General features: G+C 43.4%; 1 protein-coding gene across 1 annotated transcript in view; it reads left to right on the forward strand.

The window, feature by feature from the left end:
- Positions 1-27,647, forward strand: part of LOC112072581 (serine/threonine-protein phosphatase 2A 56 kDa regulatory subunit epsilon isoform-like) — a 76,413-nt gene that overhangs the window by 42,209 nt on the left and 6,557 nt on the right. The window contains 6 exon segments of the mRNA XM_024139972.2: positions 15,543-15,739; positions 20,439-20,540; positions 20,845-20,937; positions 21,066-21,096; positions 21,099-21,195; positions 21,289-21,348. Coding sequence (XP_023995740.2) covers positions 15,543-15,739; positions 20,439-20,540; positions 20,845-20,937; positions 21,066-21,096; positions 21,099-21,195; positions 21,289-21,348 — 580 coding nt within the window.

Below are 27,647 nucleotides of genomic sequence, written 5' to 3' on the forward strand. Positions count from 1 at the left end.
TTGCAGCAATTGGACTCTGGAAGTTTGGTTGAGGAGGAATAATGGTCTGTGGCTGTTTTTCATGGTTTGGGCTAGAACTCTTTGTTCCAGTGTAAGGCCATCTTAACGCTACAGCATACAATGCCATTCTATATTATTATTCTTTGTTTACAACTTTGTGGCAACAGTTTGGGGAAGGCCCTTTCCTGTTTCAGCATGACAATGCCCCTGTACAGAATTGGTTTGTCCTGATCGGTGTGGAAGAACTTGACTGGCCTGCACAGACCCCTGACCTCAACCCAATAGAAACACCTTTGGGATAAATTGGAATGGCACACAAATGGCTCCGACAGACATGGCAGCTCTGCTCCTAAGCTACTTCACAGTATTTCGTTTTCTTGTTATTTCTTACATTATTAGCCCAAAACTTTTTTTGTGTTAATACATACCGCCGAAAATAACTTTTGGATATCAGAGCGGCGGTAACTCAACAGCATTACAAACAGAAATACAACCTTCCTTTAATTGGTTCCTTTGTTCTTAACCCCCAGGGCAATTCAACTTTTCCCAGAGGCTGCTCCAAGACGCCGCCGGCAGAGGAATTCTGAGTGGACTTCTTGTCCGACTCAGGAGGCGTGCACACCATCCACCGCTTCCGAGTATATTGCTCGCTAATGTTCAGTCCCTGGAAAATAAAGTTTATGAGCTGACTGCGAGTATCTCCTTCCAGAGAGACATCAGGGGATGTAATACACTGGGTTTCACGGAATCATGGCTCTCTCCAGATATACTGTCCCCGTCCATACAGCCAGCTGGGTTCTCAGTACATCGCGCAGACAGGAATAAAGAACTTCCCGGGAAGAAGGCGTGCATGTTTCAAGATAAACTACTTATGGTGTGACTGGTAAAGTACAGGAACTTGAATCCTTTTGTTTACCTGACCTAGAATACCTCGGAATCAAATGCCAACCGTATTACCGTCCAAGAGATCTCTTCGGTTATAGTCACAGCCGTGTATATTCCCCATCAAGCAGATACCACGATGGCCCTCAAGGAACTACACTGGACGTTGTACAAACTGGAAACCACATCCTGGGTCCGCATTTACTGTAACTGGGTATTTTAACAAAACAAATGCTCTTAGCAAAATGCATCAACACATTGCCTGTAGTACTGCCGCTTCAAAAACTCTCAACTATTGTTTCTCCCTTCCAGGATGGCTACAAGGCCCTCCCTTTGGAAAATCAGATCACAACTACATTCTGCTCTTACCTTCCTGTAAGCAGAAACTGAAACAGGAAGTAGCCGTGCTAAGGTCTATTCAATGCTGGTCTGACCAATCACAATCCATGCTTCAAGATTTTGATCATGCGGACTGGGATTTGTTCTGGGTTGCCTCTGACAATAACAATGGCATATACATGTGACAGAGTTAATCAGGAAGTGTATAGGGGATGTTCCCACTGACCTATTAACCTACAAAAAATGTGGATAGATGGCAGCGTTCACGCAAAACTGAAAGCGCAAACCACCACAGTTAACTTCTTGTCAATACGGGGGCGCTGTTTTCACTTTGGAAAAAATCGTGCCTAAATGAAACGGCCTCGTACTCTGTTCTAGATCATACAATAAGCATATTATTATTACTATTGGATAGAAAACACTCAAGTTTCTAAAACTGTTTGAATTATATTTGTGAGTAAAACAGAACTCATTTGGCAGCAAACTTCCATACAGGAAGTGAAAAATCTGAAAACGAGCCTCTGTTTCAGGGCCTGCCTATTCAACTGGCTTTTATTTATCGATATGCATGCACTTCATACGCCTTCCACTAATGTCAACAGGCAGTGGAAGGTGGAATGGGGTGTCTAGCTTGATCTGAGGCCGAACAAGAGCTTTTGGAGTGACAGGTTCGGTATTTTCTTTGTCGGCGCGCGAGGGACCTCGACATTGTCTTCTGAAAAGCGTTCGGTATATCAAGATCAAATCAAGTTTATTTTATATAGCCCTTCGTACATCAGCTAATATCTCGAAGTGCTGTGCAGGAACCCAGCCTAAAACCCCAAACAGCAAGCAATGCAGGTGTAGAAGCACGGCGGCTAGGAAAAACTCCCTAGAAAGGCCAAAACCTAGGAAGAAACCTAGAGAGGAACCAGGCTATGAGGGGTGGCCAGTCCTCTTCTGGCTGTGCCGGGTGGAGATTATAACAGAACATGGCCAAGATGTTCAAATGTTCATAAATGACCAGCATGGTCAAATAATAATCAGGAGTAAATGTCAGTTGGCTTTTCATAGCCGATCATTAAGAGTATCTCTACCGCTCCTGCGGTCTCTAGAGAGTTGAAAACAGCAGGTCTGGGACAGGTAGCACGTCCGGTGGACAGGTCAGGGTTCCATAGCCGCAGGCAGAACAGTTGAAACTGGAACAGCAGCAAGGCCAGGTGGACTGGGGACAGCAAGGAGTCATCATGCCCGGTAGTCCTGACGCATGGTCCTAGGGCTCAGGTCCTCCGAGAGAGAGAAAGAAGGAGAGAATTAGAGAGAGCATACTTAAATTCACACAGGACACCGGATAAGACAGGACACCGGATAAGACAGGTATACACGGCGAATATCTCCGGCTCTGATTTTATTTGATACATATGATAACATCATAAAGTAGGTTTATCAGTTTATTCAACGTTTATTGGGACTTTTGGAGTTTTCCGTTCTTTGCGCCAAAAGGATGGGAATGTTAGCAACCTTGGCTAGAAGAAATGGACATTCTAAAACCAAACAACGATTTATTCTGGAAATAGGACTCCTTGTACAACATTCTGATGGAAGCTCAGCAAAAGTAAGACAACATTTATGATGTTATTTCGTATTTCTGTGTAATATGTTGATGTCTATTCTCCGCCGTGTTGGTGAGCACTGTCTCACAATAACCCAAGCTGTATGTTGTGGTAAAGTTATTTTTTTAAATCTAACACAGCGGTTGCATTAAGAACCAGTGTATCTTTCATTTGCCATACAACAAGTATTTTTATGTAAAGTTTATGATGAGTTCTTTGGTCAGATTAGGTGAGTGTCCAAAATATCTCTGGAGATTCTGGTGAATCGTTGCTACGTATTCACAATGTATAACCAGGATTTGTAGCTATAAATATGCACATTTTCAAACAAAACATAAATGTACTGTATAACATGATGTTATAAGACTGTCATCTGATGAAGTTGTCCAAAGGTTAGTGATTAATTTTATATCTATTGCTGGTTTTTGCGAAAGCTACCTTTGCGGTGAATAAATGCGTTTGTGTGTTTGGCTATTGTGGTAAGCTAATATAATTCTATATTGTGTTTTTGCTGTAAAACACTTAAAAAATCGGAAATATTGGCTGGGTTTACAAGATGTTTATCTTTCATTTGCTGTATTGGACTTGTGATTTCATGAAAATTATATTATATGATATCCCTGTCCCGTTAGGCTAGTCAGCTTTTTTGATGAGGAGGATCCCGGATCCGGGAGGGTGATGAAGTAGAGGTTAACAACGGCAAGGTGACTGGGAATATGGTTGAATACAAACAGTGTAGTTATTCCCTCCGTAAGGCAATCAAACAGGCAAAACGTCAGTACAGAGACGAAGTGGAGTCGCAATTCAATGGCTCAGACACAACGTATGTGGCAGGGTCTACATACAATCACGGGTTACAAAGGGGAAACCATCCACATCAAGGACACTCTGTCGTCTTGCTCCCCAACAAGCTAAACACCTTCTTCGCCCGCTTTGAGGATAACACATTGCCAGTGATGCGGCCTGCTACCAAGGACTGTGGGCTCTCGTTCTCCGTGGTCGACGTGAGTAAGACATTTTAAGCGTGTTAACCCTCGCAAGACTGTCGGCCCAGACGGCATCCGTAGCCCCTATTCACTTACTGATGAACCAGCTGGCTGGAGTGTTTATGGACATATTCAATACCTCCCTATTCCAGTCTGCTGTCCCCACATGCTTCAATATGTATGTTCCTGTACCCAAGAAGGCAAAGGTAACTGAACTAAATTACTATTGCCACGTGTCATCAGGAAGTGCTAAGAGAGACTAGTCAAGGATCATATCACCACCTTACCTGACACCCTAGGCCCACTTCAATTTGCATACCGCCCCAATAGATCCACAGATGCTGCAATCGAACTGCACACTGCCCTATCCCATCTGGACAAGAGGAATACCTAATGTAAGAATGTTGTTCATTGACTGTAGCTCAGCTTTTAACACCGTAGTACCCTCCAAGCTCATCATTAAGCTCGGGGCCCTGGGTCTGATCCCAACCCTGGTCAACTGCGTCCTGGACTTCCTGACAGGTCACCCCAAGGTATTGAATGTAGGAAACAACCCCTCCACTATGCTGATACTCAACACTGGGGCCCCACAAAAGTGTGTGCTCAGCCCCCATCTATACTCCCTGTTCACCCATGACTGCGTGGCCACGCACACCTCCAACTCAGTCATCAAATTTGCAGACACAACAGTAGTAGGCCTGATTACCAACAATGACAAGACAGCCTACAGGGAGGAGGTAAGGCCTTGGCAGAGTGGTGCCAGGATAATAACCGCTCCCTCAATGTCAACAAAATGAAGGAGCTTATATTGGACTTCAGGAGACAGCAGAGGGAGTACGCCCTCATCTACATTGACAGGACTGCAGTGGAGAAGGTGAAGAGCTTCAAGTTTCTCGGCGTACACATCACTGACAAACTGAAATGGTCCACCCACACCGACAGTGTGGTGAAGGTGCAACAGCTCCTCTTCAACCGCCGGAGGCTGAAGAAATTCAGCTTGTCTCCTAAGACCCTCACACACTTTTACAAGCAATTTGCTGCACCCGCAATAACATTTTCTAAATATGTGTATGTGACCAATATATTTTTTATTGAAAATGCACAAAATGAGAGCACCCTGTCAGGCTGTATAACCGCCTGGTACGGCAACTGCACTGCCTGCAGCGCAGGGCTCTACAGAGGGTGTTGCGCCAAACGCATCACCGGGGACAAACTCCCTGCCCTCCAGGACACCTACAGCACCTGATGTCACAGGAAGGCAAGGAGATCGTCAAGGACATCAACCACTCGAGCAAAGGCTTGTTCACCCTGCTGTCACCCAGAAGGTGAGGTCATTACATGTGCATCAAAGCTGGGACTAAGAAGCTGTTTTAGTCTCTATCTCAAGGCCAACATGCTGTTAAAAAGCCATCCCTAGCCGGCTTCCACCAGGTTACTCAACACTGCACCCTAGAGGCTGCTGCCATATGTATATAGACTTGGAATCGCTGGTCACTTTAATAATGTTTACATACTGTTTTAATTATTTCATATGTATATACTGTATTCTACTGTATTTTGGTCAATTCCACTCCGACATTGCTCGTCCTAATATTTCTTAATTTCATTCTTTTAGATTTTTGTTTTGTTGTAAATTGTTAGATCCACTGTTAGAGCTAGGAACACAAGCATTTTGCTACACCCACAATAACATCTGCTAAATATGTTATGTGACGATATTTGATTTGATTTGAATGCCAACTGCAAGCCTAATCGCCCAACATCAGTGCCCGACCTGACAGAATGGCACCGGAGGAGATGGCTGCCATTTTACAGGCTCCTAAACAATTGTGCCACTTTGTGTTTTTTCACTTTGTTTGCATTGAGGAGTACACCACATCAGTCACCGGCTTCATCAATAAGTACATCGATGACGTTGTCCCCACAGTCACCGTACGTACATACCCTGACCAGAAGCCATGGATTACAGGCAACATCTGCACTGAGCTAAAGGGTAGAGCTGCCGCTTTCAAGGAGCGGGGCTCTTACCCGGATGCTTATTAGAAATTCCGCTATGCCCTCAGACAAACCATCAAACAGGCAAAGTGTAAATACAGGACTAAGATTTAATCCTACTACACCGGCTCCGACGCTTGTCGGATGTGGCAGGGCTTGCAAACTATTACGGACAACAATGGGAAGCACAGCCGCGAGCTACCTAGTGACACAAGCCTACCAGATGAGCTAAATGACTTCTATGCGCACTTCGAGGCAAGCAACACTGAAGCATGCATGAGAGCATCAGCTGTTCCGGACAACTGTGTGATCACGTTCTCCATAGCTGATGTAAGACCATTAAACAGGTCAACATCCACAAGGCCGCAGGGCCAGACGGATTACCAGGACGTGTACTGCGAGCATGCGCTGACCAACTGGCAAGTGTCTTCTGACGTTTTCAACCTCTCCCTGTCTGAGTTTGTAATACCTAATGTTTCAAGCAGACCACGGTAGACCCTGTGCCCTAGAACACCAAAGTAATCTGCCTAAATCACTACTGAATCGTAGTACTCATGTCTGTAGCCATGAAGTGCTTTGAAAGGCTGGTCATGGCTCACATCAACACCATCATCCCAGAAACCCTAGACCCACTCCAATTTGCATACCACCCCAACAGATCCACAGATGACAGAATATCTATTGCACTCAACACTGCCCTTTCCCACCTGGACAAAAGGAACACCTATGTGAGAATTATGTTCATTGACTGCAGCGCAGCCTTCAACACCATTGTGCCCACAAATTTCATCATTAAGCTAAGGACCCTGGGACTAAACACCTTGCTCTGCAACTGGATCCTAGACTTCCTGACGGGCTGACACCAGGTGGTAAGGGTAGGCAACACATCTGCCACGCTCATCCTCAACGAGGGGGCCCTCATAGGTGCGTGCTTAGTCTCCTCCTGTACTCCCTGTTCACCCATGGCTGCGTGGCCAAGCACGACTCCAACGCCATCATTAAGTTTGCCGACGACACAACGGTGGTAGGCCTGATCACCGGCACCAGTGAGACAGCCTTTAGGGAGGTGGTCAGAGACCTCGCAGTATGGTGCCAGGACAACAACCTCTCCCTTAACGTGATCAAGACGGAGATGATCGTGGACTATAGGAAAAGGAGGGCCGAGCACTCCCCCATTCTCATCGACGGGGCTGTAGTGGAGCAGGTTGATCTTCAAGTTCCTTGGTGTCCACATCACCGACATGGTCCAAACACACCAAGAAAGTTGTGAAGAGGGCACGACAATGCCTATTCCCCCTCAGGATCCTAGAAAGATTTGGCATGGGTCCTCAGATCCTTATTGTTCTTCAGCTGCACCATCGAAAACATCCAGACTGGTTGCATCACCACCTGGTGTGGCAACTGCTTGGCCTCCGACCGCAAGGTGCTACAGAGGGTAGTGGGTACGACTGTACATAACTGGGGCCAAGCTTCCTGCGATCCAGGACCTCTATACCAGGCAGTGTCAGAGGAAGGTTGTAAAAATTGTCAAAGACTCCAGCCAACTGTTCTCTCTGCTAACGCACGGCAAGTGGTACCGGAGCGCCAAGTCAAGGTCCAAAAGGCTTCTTAACAGCTTCTATCCTCAAGCCATAGAACTGCTGAACATGTAATCAAATGCCTACCCAGACTATTTACGGTGCCCCTCCCCCCTTTTTTTACGCTGCTGCTAATCACTGTTTTATCTATGCATAGTTACTTTACCCCTACCTACATGTACATATTACCTCGACTAACCTGTACCCCCGCACATTGACTCCCTGTATATAGCCTCATTATTGTTATTTTATTGTTGCTATGTTTTACTTTATTTAGTAAATATTTTTTTCTTAACTAACAATGCAGTTTTAAGAAAAATAGGAGTTAAGGGCTTGTAAGGAAGCATTTCACGGTAATATCTAAACCTGTTGTATTCGCCGCATGTGACAATTTGAGGGTATTTTGCTCTTATGGCTGAGTGGAAGCAAATCCCCGCAGCAATGCTCTAACATCTAGTGGAAAGCCTTCACAGAAGAGTGGATTCTGTTATAGCAGCTAAGGGGGTACCAACTCCATATTAATGCCCGTGATTTTGGAATGAAATGTTCGACGAGCAGGTACATACATACATTTGGGCATGTAGTGGGTAAAATTGTATGTAAACATTAGTGACCGGTGTTCAATGACTATCTACATAGGGCAGCAGTCTCTAAAGTGCAGGGTTGAGTACCGGGTGGTAGCTGGCTAGTAACAGTGACAAAAATTCAGGGCAAGGTACTGGGCGGAGGCTGGCTAGTGGTGACTATTTAAGTCTGATGTCCTGAGATATAAACTGTTTTTCAGTGTCTCCATCCTAGCTTTGATGCACCTGTACTGTCTCTGCCTTCTAGATGGTAGATGGGTGAAGAGGCTGTGGCTCGGCTCGGGAGGCTGAGGTCCTTGATGATCTTCTTGGCCTTCCTGTGACACCAGGTGCTGTGGATTTCCTGGGGGGCAGGAAGTGTGCCCCTGTGGGATGCGTTGTGCTGACTGCACTACCCTCTGGAGAGCCCTGCAGTTGCGGCGTGTGCTTGTGTGTGTTTTTGTGTATATTATGGATCCCCATTAGCTGCTGCCAAGGCCATAAGGTGTTTTTTTTTAATCTGTTTTTTAAATGTAATTCTACTGCTGGCATGAGGAATGTGGAATAGAGTTCCATGTAGTCATGGCTCTATCTAGTACTGTGTGCCTCCCATAGTCTGTTCTGGACTGTGAAGAGACCTCTAGTGGCATGTCTTGAGGGGTGTGCATGTGTGTGGTTCCGGGCACTCTCTCCTCCCTGGAGGGATTACTTTTTCCTGTGGGATTACATGCTCTGTTAATTGCTTCCTTTTAAAGGGAAAGTCTACTCAAACTGTGTTTTTTTGTTTTTTTTTCATTAATCCACCCAAAAATGTTTTGCATGTCAGGAGTCAGGTTTTGCACTTTCAAGAAGGAAAGTGTCACCGGCCATATCATCATGATGATGCAAAGATGCTGAATGGATGGAGGAAGACCATCACTGGCTGGACTGGCGCACTAATTACATTAATCAACCAGGAACGGGACTGGGGCTGGTCTAATAGCAGGCATTGTACTAGACTTGGCTAACCACAGGCTCATCCTGACGGTCTCCGTTATCTGTGCTGCTTTAACTTCTTACGGCTGAGATCCCGTTAACGGGATCGATTTGACAACAGCCAGTAAAAGTGCAGGGCGCCAAATTCAAAACAACAGAAATCTCCTAATTAATATTCCTCAGACATGCAAGTATTTTAGACCATTTTAAAGATACACTTCTTGTTAATCCCACCATAGTGTCCGATTTCAAATAGGCTTTTCGGCGAAAGCAACACAAACGATTATGTTAGGTCAGAGCCAAGTCACAGAAAAACACAGCCATCTGAGATAAAATGAATCACTAACCTTTGATGGTCTTCATCAGATGACACTCATAGGACTGCGTTGTGAAGGAAGTTGGACTGCAGTTGGACTGCAGAGTGAAGGAAAAGAAGCCAACAAGTGCTCAGCATATGTGGGAACTCCTTCAATAAGGTTGGAAAAGCATTCCTCATGAAGCTGGTTGAGAGACTGCCAAGTGTGTGAAAAGCTGTCATTAACTTCTCTAGGATATGTGGGACGCTAACGTCCCTCTTGGCCAAAAGCCAGTAAAAATGCAGAGCGCCAAATTCAAATATATTACTATAAAAATCAAACTTTCATGAAATCACACATGAAAGACACCAAATTAAAGCTACACTTGTTGTGAATCCAGCCAACATATCTGATTTCAAAAAGGATTTACGGCGAAAGCACACCAAACGATTGTTAGGTCAGTAGATAGCCACAGAAAAACACAGCCATTTTTCCAGGCAAAGAGAGGAGTAACAAAAAGCAGAAATAGAGATAAAATGAATCACTAACCTTTGATGATCTTCATCAAATGACACTCATAGGACTTCATGTTACACAATACATGTATGTTTTGTTCAGTAAAGTTCATATTTATATCCAAAAATCTGAGTTTAGGCGGGACGCTACTGTCTCACTTGGCAAAAAGCCAGAGAAATTGCAGAGCGACAAATTCTAATTAATTACTATGAAAATTACTATAAAAATCTAACTTTAATTAAATCACATATTAAAGCTACACTGGTTGTGAATCCAGCCAACATGTCAGAATTCAAATAGGCTTTTCGGCAAAAGCAAACGATGCTATTATCTGAGGATAGCACAATAGTAAACAAAGACAGAGAAGCATATTTCAACCCTGCAGGCGCGACACAAAACGCAGAAATAAAAATATAATTCATGCCTTACCTTTGACGAGCTTCTGTTGTTGGCACTCCAATATGTCCCATAAACATCACAAATGGTCCTTTTGTTCGATTAATTCCGTCAATATATATCCAAAATGTCCATTTATTTGGCGCGTTTGAGCCAGAAAAACACCGCTTCCAAATTGCTCAAACGTGAAGACGAAATATCTCAAAGGTTACCTGTAAACTTTGCCAAAAAATTTCAAACTACTTTTGTAATACAACTTTAGGTATTTTTTAACGTTAATAATTGATCCAATTGAAGACGGGATGATCTGTGTTCAATACAGGATTAAAACCAACTATAGTCAGCTTTCTGCTCACGCGCTTCTAACAGGACACTTAATGTGACTCTCGTTCAAGATGGCCGTACTTCTTCATTACACAAAGGAATAACCTCAACCAACATCCAGTGGAAGCGGTAGGAACTGCAAGCAGGTCCGTTAGAAATCTGGTTTCCCAATTGAAAACTCATTGAAAAGAGTGACCTCAAAAGAAAAATAATCTGAATAGATTGTCCTCGGGGTTTCGCCTGCTAAATAAGTTCTGTTATACTCACAGACATGATTCAAACAGTTTTAGAAACTTCAGAGTGTTTTCTATCCAAATCTACTAACAATATGCATATCTTCTGGGGATGGGTAGCTGGCAGTTGAATTTGGGTATGCTTTTCATCCAAACGTGAAAATGCTGCACCCTATCCTAGAGAGGTTAAAGCAAAGGGTGACTACTTTGAAGAATCTCAAATATAAAATATTTTTAGATTTGTTTAACACTTTTTTTAGTTACTACATGATTCCATATGTTATTTCATAGTTTTGATGTCTTTATTGTTCTAAAATGTAGAAAATAGTACAAATAAAGAAACCCTTGAATGAGTAGTGTCCAAACTTTTGACTGTGTGAATCTAGAACAGGATTATCTATTTTGTAATCTGAATGGAATTGAGGGGGAGTGCTTGCACGTGCACTGATTTTAAAGCAACGATATTCGAGTGAGGCTGTGTTAAAAAAAATCTCTTCACAATTAAAAAAATAAGTGACCGCTCAAGCCAGATGGAGATGGGTAAATTAGACACGCATTCGGTCTGTATATTATAGACTATGCTACAGTAAATGTAGGCCTACCTATGACAAGAAACAAAGTTACCATGATATGATAGATCTACATGCATTGTGAACTGCGCTCCAATTTGAGATGGGCTGTCTGTTCCCACCCTGAGCGTTGATGGTTTATCATGCAGAGGCCACAGAGAAGCCATATTTAAACATTTCGTATCATTTCACGCCATGCTGTTCTTATATCCTGAACGAAAATATAAACGCAACATACAGTGGGGAGAACAAGTATTTGATACACTGCCGATTTTGCAGGTTTTCCTAATTACAAAGCATGTAGAGGTCTGTCATTTTTATCATAGGTACACTTCAACTGTGAGAGAAGGAATCTAAAACAAAAATCCAGAAAATCACATTGTATGATTTTTAAGTAATTAATTTGCATTTTATTGCATACATAAGTATTTGATCACCTACCAAACCAGTAAGAATTCCGGCTCTCACAGACCTGTTAGTTTTCTTTTAAGAAGCCCTCCTGTTCTCCACTTCATTACCTGTATAACTGCACCTGTTTAACTCGTTACCTGTTATAAAAAGACACCTGTCCACACACTCAATCAAACAGACTCCAACCTCTCCACAATGGCCAAGACCAGAGAGCTGTGTAAGGACATCAGGATAAAATTGTAGACCTGCACAAGGCTGGGATGGGCTACAGGACAATAGCAAGCAGCTTGGTGAGAAGGCAACAACTGTTGGCGCAATTATTAGAAAAATGGAAGAAGTTGAAGTTGACGGTCAATCACCTCGTCTGGGCTCCATGCAAGATCTCACCTCGTGGGGCATTCAATGATCAATGAGAAGGTGAGGGATCAGCCCAGAACTACACGCAGGACCTGGTCAATGACCTGAAGAGAGCTGGACCACAGTCTCCAAGAAAACCATTAGTAACACACTACGCCTCATGGATAAATCCTGCAGCGCACGCAAGCCCCCTGCTCAAGCCAGCGCATGTCCAGCCCGTCTGAAGTTTGCCAATGACCATCTGATGATCCAGAGGAGGAATGGAGAAGGTCATAGTGGTCTGAGAGAGACAAAAATAAGAGCTTTTGGTCTAAACTCCACTCGCCGTGTTTGAGGAAGAAGAAGGATGAGTACAACTTAAGAACACCATCCCAAACCGTGAAGCATGGAGGTGGAAACATCATTCTTTGGGGATGCTTTTCTGCAAAGGGACAGGACGACTGCACCGTATTGAGGGAGGATGGATGGGCCATGTATCGCGAGATCTTGGCAACAACCTCCTTCCCTCAGTAAGAGCATTGAAGATGGGTCGTGGCTGGCGTCTTCCAGCAAGAACAACGACCCGAAACACACAGCCAGGGCAACTAAGGAGTGGCTCTGTAAGAAGCATCTCAAGGTCTTGGAGTGGCCTAGCAGTCTCCAGACCTGAACCCAATAGAATATCTTTGGAGGAGCTGAAAGTCCGTATTCCAGCGACAGCCCCGAAACCTGAAGGATCTGGAGAAGGTCTGTATGAGGAGTGGGCCAAAATCCCTGCTCAGTGGTGCAAACCTGTCAAGAACTACAGGAAACGTATATCTCTGTAATTGCAAACAAAGTTTCTGACCAATATAAGTTCTGCTTTTCGATGTATCAAATACTTATGTCATGCAATTAAAATGCAAATTAATTACTTAAAAATCATACAATGTGATTTTCTGGATTTTTGTTTTAGATTCCGTCTCTCACAGTTGAAGTGTACCTATGATAAAAATTACAGACTTCTACATGCTTTGTAAGTAGGAAAACCTGCAAAATCGGCAGTGTATCAAATACTTGTTCTCCCCACTGTAAGTGTTGGTTTTATGAGCTGAAATAAGAGCTCAAATGTTTCTCTTTTTTGCAAATTTGTTTACATCCCTGTTAGTGAGTGTTTCTCCTTTGTCAAGATAATCCATCCACCTTACAAGTGAGGCATATCAAGAAGCTGATTAGACAGCAGGATCATTGCACAGGTGCACCTTGTTCTGGGGACAATAAAAGGCCACTCTAAAATGTGAAGTTTTGTTACACAACACAATGCCACAGATGTTTAAAGTTTTGAGGGAGCGTGCAATTGGCATGCTGATTGCAGGAATGTCCACCACAGCTCTTACCAGAGAATTTAATGTTAATTTATTTTCCATAAGCCGCGTCCAACGTCTTATTCGAGAATTTGTCAGTACTTCCAAACGTCCTCACAATTGCAGACCACGTGTAACCACGCCAGCCCAGGGACCTCCACATCCGGCTTCTTCACCTGCGGGATTGTCTGAGACCAGCCACCCGGGCAGCTGATGAAACAGAGGAGTATTTCTGCTTGTAATAAAGACCTTTTTGGGGGGGGGAATTAATTCTCATTGGCTGGGCCTGGCTCCCCATTGGGTGGGCCTATGCCCTCAGACCCAGCCATGGCTGCGCCCCTGCCTAGTCATGTGAAATCCATAGATTAGGGTCTAATGAATTTATTTCAATTGATTTCCTTATATGAACTGTAACTCAGTAAAGTTAGTTGTGTTTATTTTTGTTCGGTATGACTAATTATTTACCGGTTTCTCGCAGTTATTTATCCTGGGAAAGGGGACTGGTTTTGGGCGGTAAATCTCAGTAACCGGGTTTTTGCCATTCAACCTTAGTGTGTGTGTGTACACTAACTGTTGGTTAAACAGGCTGTAGGTCTGTGCAGGTTGGAGCCTCCTCATCCTCAGTGCTCGCTCTCAACTTCTGATTTAACTGCAGATAGAGAWCGAGACAATCACATTGTCAACAGTACGATGGTCGTAATCTACAATGACTAGTTCGTGTACTAGAATGACCTGGCTGTGATCTAGAATGTTCTGGTCATGTTCTAGAATTACCTTGTCGTGTTCTAGAATGACCTGGTTGTGCTCTGGTCTTACCTGGTTAACCCAAAAGAGGGTGTTATTCCATGGAGCCCCCCCCGCCCCCCCCCCCATCTGCTCCGCCTCCGCTGCCATCTTCACCTTGCCAACAGTCTCCATGGCAGCCAGTGACATCAGCGTGTCAATCAGGACCAAGTGGACCTTCTCCAGATCATTCAGACCGAGTGAAGCAGACCATGAGCCAATCATGAGAGAGCAAAGGATCAATGATAGGAGTAATGTTAGGGTTATAAGAATGCGCGCACACACTAACGCACAGTCCTGATGGGCGTGTGGCTGAGGTCTTCCTCTATGATGGCCACATCTTGGTCCCTGGGCTCTAGGCCCCTCTTGGTAAGGAGCTGCAGCATGGCGGAGTTGGTGTGTTTCCTGAGTTAATTAAGCAATTAACATCCCATCATGTTTAAGGTCATGTAAAAATGCCCAGTTGCCCATTATTTTGGATACCGTGTCTAGAAGAAATCTCTTGACTTTGAAAGAGGGGTCTTGAAAGGACCATAGGGGCTTTAAAGGTGTGTGTGTGAGTCACCAGATAAACCCAATTGAACACATGGGAGATTCTGGAGCGTTTTCCACCACCATCAACAAAACACCAAATTATGGAATTWCCCGTTGAAGAATGGTGTCACATCCCTCCAATAGAGTTCCAGACACTCTTAGAATCTATGCCAAGGCACATTGAAGCTGTTCTGGTGGCTCGGGGTGGCCCAACACCCTATTAAGACACTGTTGGTTTTGCCTTTATTTTGGTTGTTACCTGTATTGCCCTGTGTAATGCCATGTTGACAGATGCTTGGCTGAGAAGACCGTAGATAGTTTAGTGTAGATACTTAGTCTTAGGGATGGCCTGTGATGAGGTCACTTTTATCCACTTTTTATACMACCTGTTTAAACTGCAGGCACTGACTGACTATATAGATATACCCTAAGTACAAGTACATATAGCCTGGATTTAAGATCTTGTGCAAACTGGTTTCTGATGGAAGCAATTTCATGTCTAGATCAGGTTCCTCTGATTTCTACTGTATGTATGGTCTTTGCGCTTCTACCTGTACTACGCTGGTAACAGCGAGAGTAACATCCACAGTAATCTGACTACAGTGACATGCTGCAGTAATGAGGGACCTGTAGGTTCGTGTGGCGTGTGGTCCGTTGCCTCTATAGCAGCTYATCTCTTACGTAATCATGGAAGACTGAGTTAGTTGGATTGGTTCATCAGGGTGTATATATAAAAAATTAACAATTGAAGGTCCTTTAAAATTCACAGCTTTTCCTTTCCTCATTCACTCTCCATCTCTACACCAATGTTGTCCTCCCCCTCTCCACCAGAAGTCTCCCTATACTAGTAGGCCTCTACTGACCGTTTCTCGTTCTCTCCCTATGTGTGTAGACGTGCCRGCGCCGGAGCAGCCRGAGCTGTTCCTGAAGAAGCTGCAACAGTGCTGTACTGTTTTTGACTTCATGGACACKCTGTCTGACCTAAAGATGAAAGAGTACAAGCGCTCCACGCTCAACGAACTGGTGGACTATGTCACCGTCAGCAGGGGCTACCTGACAGAACAGGCCTACCCGGAGGTTGTCAAAATGGTGAGGCCACAACACATTGTGCCTTAAAGTAAACTAACTCCTAGCCACGCTACAATTTTAGTTTGTAAAATCCTGGAGGGTTTCTGGTTCTTACAGACTACTCAGCTTCAGAGTAGTCTGTAAGAACACGAGTACCCATCTCCTAGTTTACCATTTATTTTGAAAAGGGATGTAATTGGATATGATGGTTGCTAGCCTAGGATTCTGGGAGTAAACAATAAGGAATAGATGTCAGTTCAACATMAAATATATACAAAGGATAACTACACTGAAGAAAAATAAGCGCAACATGCAACACTTTCSAAAATTTTACTGAGTTACAGTTCATAAGGAAATCAGTCAGTTGACTCTTCTAAGGGAAGATGGTGCCGACAGAGAGGGTCACCTCGCTTCTAGTCCTTAGGAAACTATGCAGTATGTATTATTTCTTAAATTGTTAGCCCAGATAATCTTAAGTGTTATTACATACAGCCGGGAAGAACTATTGGATATCAGAGCGACGTCAACTTACCAGGAATACAACTTTCCCGAAACGGATCCTTTGTTCAAACCACCCAAGGCATTCTAACTGATTCCAGAGGCTGACCCAAAACAASGTCGCCTCAGAATAGGTAGACKGAGCGGCCTTCTGGTCAGACTTCGGAGGCGCGCACACCGCCCACCGCTTCCGAGTATATTACTTGCTAATGTCCAGTCTCTAGATTACAAGGTAGATGAAATTAGGGCACGGGTTGCTTTCCAGAAAGACATCCGGGATTGTAACATACTCTGTTTCACAGAAACATGGCTCTCTGGGGACATGCTGTCGGAGTCTGTACAGCCACCGGGATACTTTGTGTGTCGCGCTGACAGGAGTAAACATTTCTCCGGGAAGAAGKAGGGCGGGGTTGTATGTTTCATGATTAACGACTCATGGTGTAATTGTAACATACAGGAACTCAAGTCCTTTTGTTCACCTGACSTAGAATTCCTTACGATCAAATGCCGWCSGCATTATCTCCCAAGACAATTCTCGTCGGTTATTGTCACAACCGTGTATATCCCCCCTCAAGCCGATACCACGACGGCCCTCAAGGAACTCCACTGGACTCTATGGAAACTGGAAACCATATACCCTGAGGTTGCATTTATTGTAGCTGGGTATTTTAACAAAGAAAATTTGAGAACAAGGCTACCTAAATTCTATCAGCATATTGATTGTAGTACCCAGGCTGGCAAAACACGATCAATGCTACTCTAACTTCCGCGATGCATACAAGGCCCTCCCCCTCCCTCCGTTCAGCAAATCTGACCATGACTCCATTTTGCTTCTMCCCTCCTATAGGCAGAAACTCAAAAACATGATGCACCATTCAACGCTGGTCTGACCAATCGGAATCCACGCTTCAAGATTGTTTTGATCACGCGGACTGGGATATGTTCCCGGTTAGCCTCAGAGAATAATAGATTTTTACGCTGATTCGGTGAGTGAGTTTAAGGAAGTGCATCAGAGATGTTGTACCCACTATGACTATTAAAATCTACCCTAACCAGAAACCATGGACAGATGGTGGCATTGGCAAAACTGAAAGCGCAAASCACCGCATTTAACCATGGAAAGACGACCGGGAATATGGCCGAATACAAACAATGTAGTTATTCATTCYGCAAGGCAATCAAACAAGTGAAATGTCATTATAGGGACAAAGTGGAGTCGCAATTCAACGGCTCAGACACTTATGTGGCAGGGTCTACAGACAATCACGGACTACAAAAAGAAAATCAGTCACGTCACGGACACCGCCATGCTTCCAGACAAACTAAACACCTTTGCCCGCTTTGAGGATAACMCAGTGCCACCGAAGCGGCCCGCTACCAAGGACTGTGGGCTCTCCTCCTTCATGGCCGACGTGAGTAAGATATTTAAACATGTTAACTCTCGCAAGGCTGCCTGCACAGACGGCATCCCTAGCTGTGTCCTCAGAGCATGCGCAGACCAGCTGGCKGGTGTGTTTATGGACATTCAATCTCTCCCTATCCCAGTCTGCTGTCCCCACATGCTTCAAGATGGCCACCATTTTTGTTCCTGTACCCAAGAAGGMAAAGGTAAAGGTAACTGAACTGAATGACTATTGCCCGGTAGCACTGACTACAGCATTGACTACAGCTCACACCTTACCTGCCACCCTAGACCCACTGCCATTTGCATACCGCCCCAATAGGTCCACAGACGATGCAATCGCCATCACACTGCACACTGCCCTATCCCATCTGGACAAGAGGAATACCTATGTAGGAATGCTGTTCATTGACTACAGCTCAGCATTCAACACCATAGTACCCTCCAAGCTCATCATTAAGGTRGAGGCCCTGGGTCTCAACCCCGCCCTGTGCGATTCGGTCCTGGACTTCCTGACAGGCCGCCCCCAGGTGGTGAAGGTAGGAAACAACATCTCCACTTCGCTGACCCTCAACACTGGGGCCCCACAAGGGTGCATGCTCAGTTCCCTCCTGTACTCCCTGTTCACCCATGACTGCGTGGCCATGCACACCTCCAACTCAATCATCAAGTTTGCAGACAACACAGTARTAGGCTTGATCACCAACAACGATAAGACAGACTGTAGGGAGGAGGTGAGGTCACTCAGAGTGTGGTGTCAGGAAAACAACCTMACTCAACGTCAACAAAACAAAGGAGATGATCGTGGACTTCAGAAAACAGCAGAGGGAGCACCACCCTATCCACATCGACGGGACAGCAGTGGAAAGTTAAGTTCCTCAACGTACACATCACGGACAAAGTGTAATAGTCCACCCACACATACAGTGTGGTGAAGGTGCAACAGCGCCTCTTCAACCTCAGGAGGCTGAAGAAATTTGGCTTGGCACCCAAAACCCTCACTAACTTTTACAGATGCACAATTGAGAGCTTCCTGTCCGGCTGTATCACCGCCTGGTACGGCAACTGCACCGCCCACAATCGTATTGCTCTCCAGAGGGTGGTGCGGTCTGCACAACGCACCACCGGGGGCAAACTACCTGCCCTCCAGGACACCTATAGCACCTGAAGGCCATAAAGATCATCAAGGACAACAACCACCTGAGCCACTGCCTATTCACCCCGCTATCATCCAGAAGGCGAGGTCAGTACAGGTKCATCAAAGAGACTGAGAAACAGCTTCTATCTCAAGGCCATCAGACTGTTAAACAGCCATCACTAATACAGAGAGGCTGCTTCCTACATAGACTTGAAATGATTAGCCACTCTAACAAATGGATCACTAGTTACTTCATTAATGCCACTTTAATTATGTTTATGTATCTTGCATTACTCATCCCATATTTWTATACTGTATTTTATACCATCTATTGCGTCTTGCCTATGCCGCTCGGTCATTGCTCATCCATATATTTATATGTACATTTTCTTATTCCATCCTTTTACTTAGATATGTGTGTATTAGGTAGTTGTGGAATTGTTAGATTACTTGTTGATATTGCTGCACTGTACAAGTACAMGCATTTCACTACACTCGAATAACATCTGCTAACCATGTGTATGTGACCAATAAAATGTTATTTGGATTTTATTTTTCATTATGCCCTAATCTATGGATTTCACATCACTGGGAATACAGATATGTTTCTGTTGGTCACAGATACCTTAAAAAAAAGGTAGGGGGGTGGAGCAGAACTTGTCAGTATCTGGTGTGACGACCATTTGCCTCATTCAGTGCGACATCTCCTTCRCATAGAGTTGATCAGGCTGTTGATTGTGGCCTGTGGAATGTTGTACCACTCTTCAATGGGTAGCATGTCTGGTGAGTATACAAGGCTCTAAAACAATGTTGGAGGTGGCTTATGTAGAGAATTTAACATTCCATTCTCTGGCAACAGTTCTGGTGGACATTCCTGCAGTCAGCATGCCAATTGGACCCTTTAACTTGACACATCTGTGACATTGTTTTTCGTGACAAAACTGCACATTTTAGTGACCTTTTATTGTCCCCAGCACAAGGTGCACCTGTGTAATGATCATGCTGTTTAATCAGATGGATGGAACATCTTGACAAAGGAGAAATGCTCACTAACAGGGATGTAAACATTTTAGATTTTAGAGAAATAAGTTGTGCGTATGGAACATTTCCGGGATATTTTATTTGAGCTCAAGAAACTTGGGACCAACACTTWACACGTTGCGTTTATATTTTTGATCAGTATAGTCTCAAGAACCAAGGACTACAAAAAAGGTAAGGYTCGGCTAGTGGCTAACACATGGCAAACCATGTAACACTCTATAGAAAGAAAGTCAACACCAAATGCGTAGGTATAAAGGAGAGAGGATAAACTTACTTAGTCAATAACACATCCATTGAAGGGAGATATACTTCAAAGGATAGGACTATAAACTACATTTTAAAAAACTAACCAAAACAATTCAATCAGGTAACCACCTTGATTGGAATCAGATCTTCAGTAAACAGGAAGTGGGAGTGACGGATGGTAGGTGGCGAGTGGAAGAGGGTGGGAATTTTCTGCTGTTTGTATTTAATTTAATTTAGCTAGTTGACAAGAGCAATGCTCATTAGTCAACATCTGGGTTTCACATCAGTATTGAAGTGCCTGAGTTGGCTATAAAACTGATTGTTATATTACTCTGTGTCAATTGCCTTACTTTCCAGTGAAATCAGTTGATTTACCCCTTTACCCTGTCTTCCAGGTGTCTTACAACATATTCCGSACCCTTCCGCCCACGGACAGTAATGAGTTTGACCCAGAGGAGGATGAACCCACACTCGAGGCCTCATGGCCGCACTTACAGGTAACAGCATAGGCTAGAATTGATGTATAAGTTTTTGTGAGTATTCGTTCTGTCTTCATTTGGAGACTGAGTTTCGTCTCCCCCCCATGAGAACTTCCTGGTGTCATAGCTATTTTTGATATAATGTCTTTTGTATGTGGACATTTGAACTGGTGTTGAGCGTGTTCTGTTTCTCGGTCCCTGATTTAGTAAGATATTATTACGGGTCTATTGTCAGGTGTTCATCTCTCACCCCCGTTTCTTTGTAACTGCTGCTCTGCCTCCTTAACATATCCATCTCGCTCTTTCTTTCACTGTATCATAGCTGGTGTATGAGTTTTTCATACGATTCTTGGAGAGTCAAGAATTCCAGCCCAGCATTGCCAAAAAGTACATAGACCAGAAATTTTTTCTACAGGTGAGTGAGACTGTTACATTGAAGCTGCACTTTAAAAAATGTAGACTAGTGTTGTACAAGTTTGAGGAGTTTAGTTGTTTCATATCTTTTTTCTTCCCCTTTTGTTCTTTCTCCCTGGCTCTCTGTAGCTCTTGGAGCTCTTTGACAGTGAGGACCCTCGGGAAGAGATTACCTGAAAACAGTCTTACACAGAATCTATGGGAAATTCCTGGGGCTGAGGGCTTTTATACGAAAACAGATAAATAATATTTTTCTACGGTAAGACGGCGCTCCTCATTCTCTACTCAGACCGTCGTGGTACTTTCACTGATGTTTCACTAACGTTTATCCACTCTCTCCTCTCTCGTAAAGTTTTGTTTATGAGACTGAGCACTTTAACGGGGTTGCTGAGTTGCTGGAGATCTTGGGAAGGTACGTGACCCTGGATTAATTTATGGTTAGTTCTGACTCCTTTGTTCTCAGGCGCCGTCTTAACCCTTTACACTTGTGGGAATTGGACTATATGGATAGGGATCAATTGAAATGTTTCTTACAAAAATAATATGAAAGGCATATGCCTAAGCATGGTAGCAATTGAAAAGGAACAGTTTGGAGATTATGGGAAACGTATTATACCAAAGTTGAGGACGTACAGGTTCACCTGACACAAGACTGAATCCAAACATTACACTGTGTATTTTACATTTACTGTACTTTTCGTCGCATTTGTTGATAACTAAATCTAGAAATACTCTGGATACATTCACTAACATAAGAATATTCTTGAAAAATGTGGGTTAGGTGCAACACAAGACAAATAAATGACAAGGGTTTGAGTGAGAGGACTAACTGGTGTCTCAGTTGCACACAACTCTCAAATGTGCACAGTTCTAAGTAATTTCAATGCACTTTTATGACTCAGTATTCAATTATAAGGTGATTTAATTTTTTATTTTGCTCTCCTATAGTGGTTCTTCCTTTAAAAGTTCAGCGTTTATGCGTGACCGTTTGTGGTAGATGGTTGCATTCTGACATTGCACCACACTATCACAAGGGGGAGTTAGAACTCTGCTCTACCGGTAGTCTAACTGTGGCAATTAATGGAGGCGTTTTCCATCTGAGAGTCTCTCCTCTGGCAGAGTCCTGCAACAACAACAAAAACTATCGGTGGTCCTGGAGTTAAGAGAGAACTTGGGTAAATAACATGGGAGTATTTCACTTGACATTTGGACTGACGATTTTCCGAAAAATAGGCGTTGTGAGCTTTTGGTTTCTCTCCCTCTAAAAACAGAAATAAATAATTCTAAATAACAAACTGGCTTTATTTACAAATTAGTAAGAATGTCTCACCCATGTTCAAGAATGGCCTTTTCCCCTTTATTCAGATTATAATCGTTCACTTTCGGTAATTTTTTAAACAAACCTATTATTATTATTATTATTATTAACCCTGCATTATAATTATATAAAAGCCCCTTAGATATTCTCACAGATTAGATTTTAATTTAGAATCATCCAATCCTCTAAATGTTATTATTGGCGAGTTGGAGAGGGCGAAGAACAAGATGGAGTCACAATCCATGCCAGGCAAACATGCAGATTATTTCTACTACATTTTAGTTGCAACAAGTTTGATCGGGTTTAAATAGGAGACCTACATGTAGAGATGAAAAAATATTTGTAGATATACTGTAGGCCTACCGTAGGCGACATGAGTCTCACTAGTGTTGAGTAATGTGCTGTTAAGTGTTGTAGGTCTTATTTTTAATTAACCTTTATTTTACTACTTAACGGTCTACTTACTCTGCTAGTGTCTTGACCCAGTTTATGCCTTCATTTGCAATGCAAACCATAATGAATTACTATGGGAATAAATGGAAGGGGAAAAAGTGGAGAACTTCTCTGTCGCCCCGAGGGCCTTTTGAAAACAATTAATGAACATGCACCTGTGGAACGGTCGTTAAGACACTAACAGCTTACGACGGTAGGCAGTTAAGGTCACGTTATGAAAACTTAGGTCACTAAAGAGGCCTTTCTACCAACTCTGAAAAACACCAAAAGAAGATACCAGGGTCCCTGCTCATCTGCGTGAACGTGCCTTAGGCATGCTGCAAGGAGGCATGAGGACTGCAGATGTCGCCAGAGCAATAAATTGTAATGTCCGTACTGTGAGACGCCTAAGCAAGCGCTACAGGGACAGGCCGGACAGCTGATCGTCCTCGCAGTGGCAGACCACGTGTAACAACACTGCACAGGATCGGTACATCCGAACATCTCACCTGCGGGACAGGTACAGGATGGCAACAACTCCCGAGTTACACCAGGAACGCACAATCCTCCATCGTGCTCAGACTGTCCGCAATTGGCTGAAAGAGGCTGGACTGAGGGCTTGTAGGCCTGTTGTAATTCAGGCTTCACTAGACATCACCGACAACAACGTCGCCTATGGGCACAAACGAATACACATTTTTGGGGGGGATAAAAAATGCACTTTTTCCACGTTGAATAGTGGTCGCTGTCCATGGTTCTGAAACGCATCAGTGCGCTGTTGCTTTCCTAGACCATATTGCTATGTGCACAATATCAAAGTTAACCAGATTATTGGTGTGGTGGAGGCAGCAGCAAAATGAGGAGATGAGAAAACAGCCCTTGCCTTATTGTCTAAGAAAAGTGAGGAGGAAGGAAACCCCAACTTAATTTGGCCTATAATCAATAGACTAACTGTTAAATGTTGCTGGCTTTATAAATAATATGCAGTGCCTTCGGAAAGTATTCAGACCCCTTGACTTTTTCCACATTTTGTTACTTTACAGCCTTATTCTAAAATGGATGAAATGCTTTTCCCCCTCAGCAATCTACACACAATACCCTATAATGACAAAGCGAAAACAGGATTTTAGAAATGTTCCAATTGTGTTAAAATATTTACATAATTATTCAGACCCTTTGCTGTGAGACTCAATTGAGCTCAGGTGGATCCTGTTTCCATTGATCATCCTTGAAATGTTTCTACAACTTGAGTGGAGTCCACCTGTGGTAAATTATGTTGATTGGACATGATTTGGAAAGGCACACACCTGTCTATATAAGGTCCACAGTTGACAGTGCATGTCAGAGCAAAGACCAAGCCATGAGGTCGAGGAATTGTCCATAGAGCTCCAGGACAGGATGGGGAAGGGTACCAAAAATGTCTGCCCATTGAAGGTCCCCAAGAACACAGTGGCCTCGTCGTTTTTAAATTGAAGAAGTTTGGAACCACCAAGACTCTTCCTAGAGATGGCCGTTTTGCCAAACTGAGCAATCGTAGGAGAAGGGCCTTGGTCAGGGAGGTGACCAAGAACCCGATGTTCACTCTGACAGAGCTCTGGAGTTCCTCTGTGGAGATGGCTCTTTTTGGAAGGTTCTCCCATCTCTGCAGCACTCCAGCAATCAGGCTTTATGGTAGTGGCCAGATGGAAGCCACTCCTCAGTAAAACACACGGTAGTCCGCTTGTAATTTGCCAAAAGGCACCCAAAGACTCAGACCATGAGAAACAAGATTCTCCGGTCTGATGAAACCAAGATTGAACTATTTGGCCTGAATGCCAAGCGTCACGTATGGAGGAAAACTGGCACCAATCCCTATGGTGAAACATGGCGGTGGCAGCATCATGCTGTTAGAATGTTTTTCAGCAGCAGGAACTGGGAGACTAGTCAGGATCGAGGCAAAGATGAACGGAGAAAAGTACAGCGAGAGCCTTGATGAAAACCTGCTCCAGAGCGCTCAGGACCTCAGACTGGGGTGAAGGTTCACCTTACAACAGGACAACGACCCTAAGCATACAACCAAGGCAACGCAGGAGTGGCTTCGGACAAGTCTCTAAATATCCTTCAGTGGCCCAGCCGGAGCCGCAACTTGAACCTGATTTAAACATGTCTGGAGAGACCTGAAAATAGCTTCGCTGCAACGCTCCCCATCCAACATGGCAGAGCTTGAGAGGATCTGCAGAGAAGAATGGAGAAACTCCCCAAATACAGGTGTGCCGAGCTTGTAGCGTCATACCCAAGGAGACTCAAGGCTGTAATCGCTGCCAAAAATGTTTCAACAAAGTACTGAGTAAAGGGTCTGAATACTTATGTAAATATGATATTTCCGTTTAACATTTTTGATAAATTAGCAAACATTTCTAAAAACCTGTTTTTGCTTTGTCATTATGGGTTATTGTGTGTAGACTGGGGAAAGGGGAAAAACGTTATAATTTTATTTGTCACATGCGCCGAATACAACAGGTGTAGAACTTAGTAAAATACTTACAAGCCAACAATGCAGTTTTAAGGGAAAAAAGAAAGAAAAAAAGTCCAAAATAATTAAAGAGCAGCAGTAAATAACAATCGCAAAGCTATATAAGGGGGTACCGGTACAGAGTCAATGTGCAGGGGCACCGATTAGTCGAGGTAATATGGGGCACCAGTTAGTCGAGGTAATATGTACATGTAGGTAGAGTTACTAAAGTGGCTATGCATAAATAATAAGAGAGAGTAGTAGCAGCAGCGTTGAAGGGGGGGGGGGGTGCAAACAGTCTGGGTATCCATTTGATTAGTGTTCAGGAGTCTTATGGCTTGGGGGTGGAAGCTGTTTAGAAGCCTCTTGGACCTAGACTTGGTGCTCCGGTACCGCTTGCCGTGCGGTGCAGAGAGAACAGTCTATGACTAGGGTGGCTGAAGTCTTTGACAATTTTTAGGGCCTTCCTCTGACACCGCCGATTTAATCCATTTCAGAATATTGCTGTAATTAATAAATGTGGGAAAATTTAAGGGGTCTGAATACTTTCCGAATGCACTGTATATCTACAGAAATAAGACAGATCCTGCTTCTGTTGTTGGTTTGAGTGTTTAATAGCTACTGGTTCCGTGAGCACCAAGCCTCGCAACAACATGTAAACAATTTTACAAATTCTGCTGTTTTTATCTTTGCTTTGCTGTAATAAAGGCGTTCTACTTTTTTTCGTTAGAATAGCCTCTGGTATTATAAAATGTATTTAGTGTTGACACTGTTRCATATCGTCCAAAAAATTATATTCATAATAATGCTCTTTTTTTTCTTGGTCTACTGATTGTTATTATGATCATTATCATAATAATAAGTAATGTCATCATTAGTAGGCTTAGTATAGCAGCCTTGTACAACCACCATTGAACTGTAGGCCTAAGAGCGCATCCTGTTAAGTCTCTATACTGTAACTTACTTAGGCCTGCCTATATTTCAATATTTGTATAGGCTACTGTATCAATCAGTCATTATTTTGTTCATGTCATCACACAGTATAGTCATTCAAGAATTGAAATGCAATCAAGCATTTTAGTTTTAAAATAAAGCTAGCCTTGAATAATTAGCTTAAATCATAAATAAACRGTTCTATTACGGAAATTGCATTCACAATGCGGCTGTTTTTAGTCTTTGCTGTAATAAAGGCTTAACAAAAAAGTTACAACAGACTCTGGTACGCTTAGAATTTATTTAGTGTTTACATTGTTCCCAACGGTCAGAAAAAMTATATTGTAATTCAACTGCACCTGTTTGGCAGTTCTTGCTCCTTACCTTATTTTTCTTGAGCTCCAGTCTTTTCCATAATTAATCAWATTTCCACACATCTGACTTCCCCTTTACCTCATGAGCAACCAGTAAACATTCCCCCATTTCGAGTTTTTGTCACGTCCTCTGCATCCATTTTGCTGTTAATGTTCGGAGTTTGTTATAACCAATTTATTGATGTGCTTAGGTCAGGCKCTATTGGTCAAGTGCATTTAATGCATACATGTGTCACGTAAAGAGATCAAGGGTTGAGGGAATAGGGAATGTTTTTTTCTAAACAAATGAGGGCTTTCGTTAACYGAACTTTTCTGTCAGAATTCTGTAATTATATTGCAGTTTCAGCAACACGAACAGCGCGATAAACGCTGTGGTGGTCGCTACAGCATGGAAGAGAGAGCGGTGCTAGTCACACAATCACTCAGTCTTTTTCTTTTAACACAAAGTAGCGAGTCTGAGGCTGGCACAATCAAATCAATTGCTGGTCGAACTCCCTCTAGTCATTTGTGTGTCTTAATWATTTAATCAAACCGTGTGCTTAAAGCATCAGTCAAGCTCAGTGAATATAGTTAATTTGATTAAAACACATAGGATGTGTCTATGGAAAATGAKATGTTTAAACATTTTGACCAATCGATTGGTCTAAAGAACAGACGACTCTTGGTCGACCAAGATTTTTTTGGGGTTGGGGACAGACAACCCTAGACTTACGGGTGTTTGACTTGCTTGTATGACATCCAAAGCACTATTTATTATAATCCTCAACGTCGCATCTTTCAAAATGGATTGATTCCTCTTAATTTACAGCYTTTTCCTCACTCGGACAACAAAAAATGTGCGCAAGTTGCCCAATTAGCAGGAGGGTTGGGAGCAACATCTTGCCACGRGTGGTGCTCAACTTCCGAAAGTCTGTCAGTCYAAAKCCCATACAGCCATGTGAAGCGCAGAGCCTGAGCTCTGATGTAGTTTATAACATTTTACTGTACAGCCACTGCGATCCAATTTAGGTGCTTATTAGTGTCCAAATCTGCCATGTTCAAACCGTATACGGGTACAAGTGTAAAGAGTTAAAGGAGTTACCATTTCATCCTCCGTGGGTCTTAGTTCTGTAGCCCAGGCTAAAGCTTGTTGGTAACTTTGCATGAAGTAGCTACAGTACCTG

This window comes from Salvelinus sp. IW2-2015, unplaced genomic scaffold, assembly GCF_002910315.2.
Source record: "Salvelinus sp. IW2-2015 unplaced genomic scaffold, ASM291031v2 Un_scaffold1968, whole genome shotgun sequence".
NCBI lineage: Eukaryota > Metazoa > Chordata > Actinopteri > Salmoniformes > Salmonidae > Salvelinus > Salvelinus sp. IW2-2015.